We start from the raw sequence: 6,553 nt of genomic DNA on the forward strand, positions 1-6,553 counted from the left end.
TGTGTGTGTGTGTGTGTGTGTGTGTGTTCAAAGCTAAGCACACAACACTGAGAGAACTCTGTCTGCAATTGGCCAAGGAGAACAAACTATTTGAAATTCTATTCACATCTTAAAATGCGTCTTGTACTTGTTGTACCACTCAATCATTATTGCTCAGTAGCTTCTAATGTAGATTAATAGGTAGCTTGTTAATCAGATTCTCTATAAACTATTCAATAGTTTGTGAAATTATTAATTTAAAAAGCTGAATTCTGCTAACAGTGTTTTTTTGTATCTGTGTGTGTAGAGTACAGTCGTTTTGAGGCGAAGATCCATGACCTAAGGGAACAGATGATGACCAGCAGTGTCAGCTCCAGCTCCACGTCGCTTCGCTCCACACAGAAACGCACCCTATACGTCAGGTACCACAAACTCACACACACACACACACACACACACACACACACACACACACACACACACACACACACACACACACACACACACACACACACACACACACACACACACACAGTGTTCAGAGGTGACTGATTGTCTAGTGTCCTTCAGTGTGACACCACCATTATAAGGGCTTATCTCAGCTGTCTGCTCCTCGTTTTGTGTGTGCCAGGTGCTGAAAGAGAGGTTATCACATTGGAAGAAAAATCACAATTAGATTATCCAGCAAGCACTACATATCCTGTCTAACCCACAAACACAAACACATCCATCACCTGTCAACTGTTTCGATTTTCTGCGTGTGTGTGTGTGTATTCCTCTGTCCTCCTGTCCTTGCCTGTCCTGGTTGTTTAGGCTTCTCTGAATCACCCCGTCCGCCCTCACTTTCCGCTGCAAAGCCCAGAAGCAGTGTCACTCCTTTTCCAGCTACACTTTAAGGGTCCTTTCTTCACAAGAATCACAGCATTCGAAATATTGATTAAACGCTAGGTCGCTGGCTCCAGATGAGTCACATTGGAGCTCTTTAGAGATCAATACAATGGAAAACAAAGACAAGGAGAGCAGCCCTAATGATTACACTGATGACTAAAGCAATCTAATGAAGTATTCTGTATTCTCGTAGTTTACAACCCTAAGTCTCACATAACTTGAGCATGTGTTTTGATAACATTACCTTTGTATGATCAAAAACTAGTTGGCTCAAATAGCCAAACATCAAGCAAATGCTACAAAACTTGACATTGCAAACCAGCTACTATTACTGACCTGGCTCCATTACCCGCCTGCCTGGCTCTGGCATGATACTGATGCCATTCCCCTTCAGATTCCCGACCCACAGCTAGCCTGAAAACCTCCTCCTCCCAGTGATCAATAGGTCCTGGGCTAGCTGTGTAAACACTAACACTCCTCCGGTAATCTTATATCTAACAGCACTGCCAACAGCTACATTAACTATACAGTAGCTGATGTCAACTTGCGTTAGCAGCCTTTAGCATTACTTTTAGCAAAACTGAAAAATCTACAATAAACAGAGACCAAGAGGTTGCCTTGCTTTGTTGCGAGGGGCAACAGGTTGAATTCTCATTGAACTTTTAATAAAAACATTTAGAAACACAGAGACACAAAATATATCTGAGAGACTCGCATTAAGATACCACTATGATTTTGACAATGGTTGCTTATCCTGTAACAGGAGTGTTTAAAAGAAAAGGGCCAGAGGAATCTTGGATTTGTTGCCATGTTGGCTTCACTGTCGGTTTTTTATCTATCATCAGTTTAAGTATTCCTGATTTGCAGGGTCAGAACTTTAAACTTAAGGGTTATTTTTGATCTTTTTCAAAGGTCATTTTTGTCATTTTCTATCTTGTGCACGAAATTGTTCAAGACATTAAATTACATGTAAGTTATGCAATACAATATAACGAACAATGAGCACCCAAACATTACATTGTTCATTATTGTTCATGGTTGTCTTCTTATCTGGCCAAAGAAAACCCAAAGCAAAGAGGAAACTGCAGCTGACATACCATGCATGAAAGGAACATCTGACCTGAACTATGTGCAAGTGGCCTGGAAGGAAAAGGCAGCAGCAGCTTGAACAGAATCACCTTGAACTTCTCACACCCTCTTACAGACTGACTCACACAGAGCAGGGCTGAGGTCAGACTTTGTAGGCAGCGAGAGGCCAAAGGTCATATCCAGTAGTCAAACAAGTGTCAGCTGTGTACAAGTCTGAAAGAGAAACAAGCTAATTGATTGCTTAGACTCCCTGTTTTATTGAATATATGACAATGTTTTGGTAACCTCGATGGCAACAAAGATCCTGTTTGTGAAACGTGGATTTAATAGACAAAACAAGAAAACATGGCATTACACTGCTTGCCGTCACCCTTGTTAAATGTTAAAGTAGTCACCCATAGGCATGACTGTCATTAGCATAAATTAAGTGTGCATCCACTGTTATTTTGTGTTTTGTGAGGATAGTGAGGATAATGGCCTGTCATTTGATTAAATCACAAGAGGCCTGCATGTCCTGATAATCACTTGAGATACAGTACATGTGAGTGAAATGATGCAATAATCATCAAGTATAATTAGCTATAATTTAGAGATGCGCTCTACTGCAAACTTCAACTTAGTGCAAAAACATATTTCTCTGAATATCTAGACAAGTCAAAAAGCAGAAATAGCTCAATTAGTTTCATAAAACTGCTCTTATAGTTCATATGTTTAATTCCATCCTTACCAAACAGATGATAACAATAATATAATTCTGCAACCTAGCAATTATTTGTTATCCACTTTGAGGCATAGCTGTGCTTAAAGCTAAATGCTTATAGCGACAATGCTAAAATGCTATTGTTACACACATATTTTGTTAGCTATGCTTACTGTCTTTTTAAGCTTGTTAGCATGCTTACGGTGGCCAATCAGCCATAAACACAAAATACCCCAGACACAAACAGATATTTAGTTATTATGACCTAAGGCATTGGACACAATATATTTCTGACTTAATGATATTACTGAAAGAAAATGCCAGGTGATTACAAATCATCCGAGGGACTAATATTTCCTGTACGAAGTGTCATGCCAATCTCTTTAATAGATGAGATATTTCAGTTAAAACCAAAGTGGTGGAACACTTTCTTTGAAATCTCTTGAGCCACGCTCCTAGCATCTTTTTGAACATGGTGTCCTTGACTGTATAATTGTAGATTTCATTAGGAAACATGCGTATCGGAAAATGATTATGACACTATGAGTTAATCAGTTTCATAATGAATTTTAATACCAAGGTTCCTACAAGTCTTGCAAAGAAATCAGGCCAGGATCATTTCAAGGTTATATAGAATAACTCCTCCAACATCCCACAGATAAATCATTGTCTTAAGGGAAGTCGCTGTTTCTGGTTACTGCACATAAATGACCAATCAGCTTTAAATACTGAAAAAGGGGACACTCAGATTTGTCGAGGTGAGGCTGTTGGTGCGTGAAAGATTAACGGTGTCGAGTGCTGTGGGCTGCTGTGTGTGTTCATGCATGTATATTCAGTGTGTGTGTGTGTGTTGCGGGGTGTTAGGACTGTTTGCATGTGTATAACGGGTAAGATGAACCTCTCCTCAGAGGAAACGCCACCGAAGCAAGGTGACATGTATGTGTGTGTCCTTCCCTCTTCTCTTTCACCCATAATGTCCTATTCTAAACACAGTAAGTCTCCATAATGTGTCATTGTAATTTTATATACACTGCACCAGAGTCTGAGCCCAATTCACAGTGAATATTTTTGTCTTAATGACCAATAATGTTTTTTGGTTTTATTGTTTGTTATTAAGCAGCTGACAATGTTTACATCTGGGGATTTATTTTCTTCCAGAACAGGGAAAGATAGAGAAAGGTTCAAAGTGATAACAGACCTGATATGCCATGACAGGCTACCAGGATACGATCGATGTAGTTATATATAATATAACATTGACGCTTTGGCTGGGGTTTGAAGGCTCTATGAAGGCTTAGAATCGTGTCTCACTGGTCGCTGAAAAATGATACCAATCTCTGCAGTACTCCGTGCTAGATATCAATTTCAATGCATTTTAAGTAGCCGCCATGCCAAGGAACATTTGCTTCTCCAAACTGAATATTATGGTTTTAAATTGCTCCGGGGATTTTTCGAGTGAGTTTGTTGAATGAGATCTGACCCTCAGTCTGAGAATATAATATATTGTATCCAATTTACAGTTTCTAAATGTTAAACAAACGGTATCAGCGAGAATGTCACCCTGAGAAGGCAGACCTCCACCAATGGTGCATTACAAAAAGGTCCCAATCCCAGTTGATGAATCACTGCCATACAGTAAGTAGCATTCTAGGGATTTACCTAGCATACTCGCCTCTGAAATAAAGTGCATGTACATGCAAGAATCTCACGAGTATATTCGGTGAAAACCTAGAGAGAACCGCATTGCAGTTCGGACTATAGGTTGCTGGCTGTGCGAAAAGCAACACAAATATACTAAAGTGTTTAAAATGTCCACAGCACTCGCTGGGAAAAGGTGTAAAAGATGGCCTGGCGTTTCTGTTACACTCTGCGGTGATTACCGTGTGTTCCTTCACTCGAGTAATTACATTTTAGAGGATCCCACATAGGAATTAAAACGCCTTGAGTACCGAGAGCTGCTAATTGATTTAGAGTTGACTTTGCACGTGGCCTTAAATAATAAACGATCCATTAAAGTAGTCTAAAAAAAGTCCTTTTGGGATTTGTGGTCCTCTGAAAATACTGCTGCTCTTATTTCTTTCTGTATATTTCTCTCTTGGTGACAAAATGATAGAAATGAAGGATATTTATACTCTCTCTTCTGACAGCTGCCCTTTACTTTATGTCTCTGTGGACCCACTAATGTAAATTCAGCCCTGCCCCTACTTAACACATTTCTTACTACTTTACACATCCAGCAATTACTGTGTGTTCCCTCACTCGGTAATTAGATAGGGTCCCACATGATTAAAACAACTGTAATGTGGAGAGCAGGTAATTGATTTAGAGGTATACTTACATAGCTGTGGCCATTAATAAAGCTACACATTAGTGTGACCTGGTTGCTGCAAAATCATTAGGGGATGTGTGAAACTCTCCCAATGAGAGCTTTCTTGTCTATTCTACTCCATATCTTATTCTATAAGGTTATGTATACACTCAAATCTGACAGCTGCCCTTTACTTACTATTGTATGTATCTGTAGACCCACTAAGGTAAATGTAAGCCTGCACTTTATATGCCCTGAAGGATATATACTGTAACCTTTCACATGATGTCTCCTTCTCTCATGTATTTCACTATTTGGGAACATTACAATTTATCATAATAAATGATTACATTATTGTTGATCTGCTCCCCATCCCTCTGCAGACCCCAATGTCTCACTAATCAGTGCAACCGCTGATACAGTTCCACTGCAACTGCTTTATCAATTCTGCTCATAGAAGAAAGACATATTATTCACAATACGTCTTATTTACAAATAAAAAAGCCTGCACAATTGTAGATTACAAAGATTTTGTAACACTGGTTCATTTACGCAGCATTTCCTGGAATGGTGAATGTGTTCTGGGACCAATGATAGGTACACAAAAAAAAAATTGTACACATTTTAGTCAGCTGGAAAAAATGTGAACCTGTCCACAAAAGCCTATAATTCAACATTTATAAAAAAAAAAAAAGGTTTCCAATAACAAATTAACAATGAATAAATATTTACTTAGGTTTTGTTTGAGCATTTCCTTAAAGGAAGTTCCTGCAAAAAAGATAAACTCAAAACTCAGTACAGTTTACATTCCTACAAATATTTCTTTTTTTATAGCTGTCCTTTCAAAATGAAACAATGGCATCAACCTTTTCTGTAAATGCCCTAAAGCAACAACAACAAAGTTACAGTATATTCAAGTGACAACCCAACAGTGATTTACCTTGAAGACACAGTCAAATAATGTCATCATGAGAACATCTCTGAATCAGATCCAAAACGCATTCATGTGACTTTTTGGAAGGCATGTCAAGACAAACATTTGGATTGTTGCTGTTCTTTCCACTTTTATTATTACCTGACCCCATTTTCCCAAGACAACGTTCAAGACATCAAAAGGAAAAAACATAGCTGTAAAATATAATCTTACCAAACATGGTACCTGATGCTACCTGATTATACGCTTCCACCAGTTTGAAGTTTCATCAGATTTAATTATCACAAAATCACATTTTAGCAGGCAGCTAAATATATTATGTCTCGTGAGGAGGTCTTACTTTCCTCATTTTTAATCAATAAAACATGAGGTAGTTTTTATACTGGTGTTAGACTCTCTGTGTGTCTACCTCTGTGTCTGATTCTCTCTCGGTTTCTTTTTCCCTGTCTATATTCTGTTTTATTGATGAAGGCAGTAGGGACTTTGGGGGATGCAGGTTATTTCAGCTCTAGTTCCTTTGCACCACACACACACACACACACACACACACACACACACACACACACACACACACACACACACACACACACACACACACACACACACACACACACACACACACACTAACGACACGACGACGACGCGAACGACGACG

At 39.0% G+C, this 6,553-nt stretch overlaps 1 protein-coding gene across 5 annotated transcripts in view; it reads left to right on the forward strand.

Annotated features, from left to right (window-relative positions):
- LOC104946575 (discs large homolog 1-like protein) overlaps nucleotides 1-6,553 on the forward strand; it is a 71,328-nt gene that overhangs the window by 51,015 nt on the left and 13,760 nt on the right. For all 5 annotated transcript variants that reach the window (XM_010772436.1, XM_010772437.1, XM_010772438.1 and 2 more), the window contains one exon: nucleotides 287-401. In XM_010772436.1, the coding sequence (XP_010770738.1) occupies nucleotides 287-401 (115 nt within the window). The remainder of the gene's footprint in view (nucleotides 1-286; nucleotides 402-6,553) is intronic.

This window comes from Notothenia coriiceps, unplaced genomic scaffold, assembly GCF_000735185.1.
Source record: "Notothenia coriiceps isolate Sejong01 unplaced genomic scaffold, NC01 NC01_scaffold00011190, whole genome shotgun sequence".
NCBI lineage: Eukaryota > Metazoa > Chordata > Actinopteri > Perciformes > Nototheniidae > Notothenia > Notothenia coriiceps.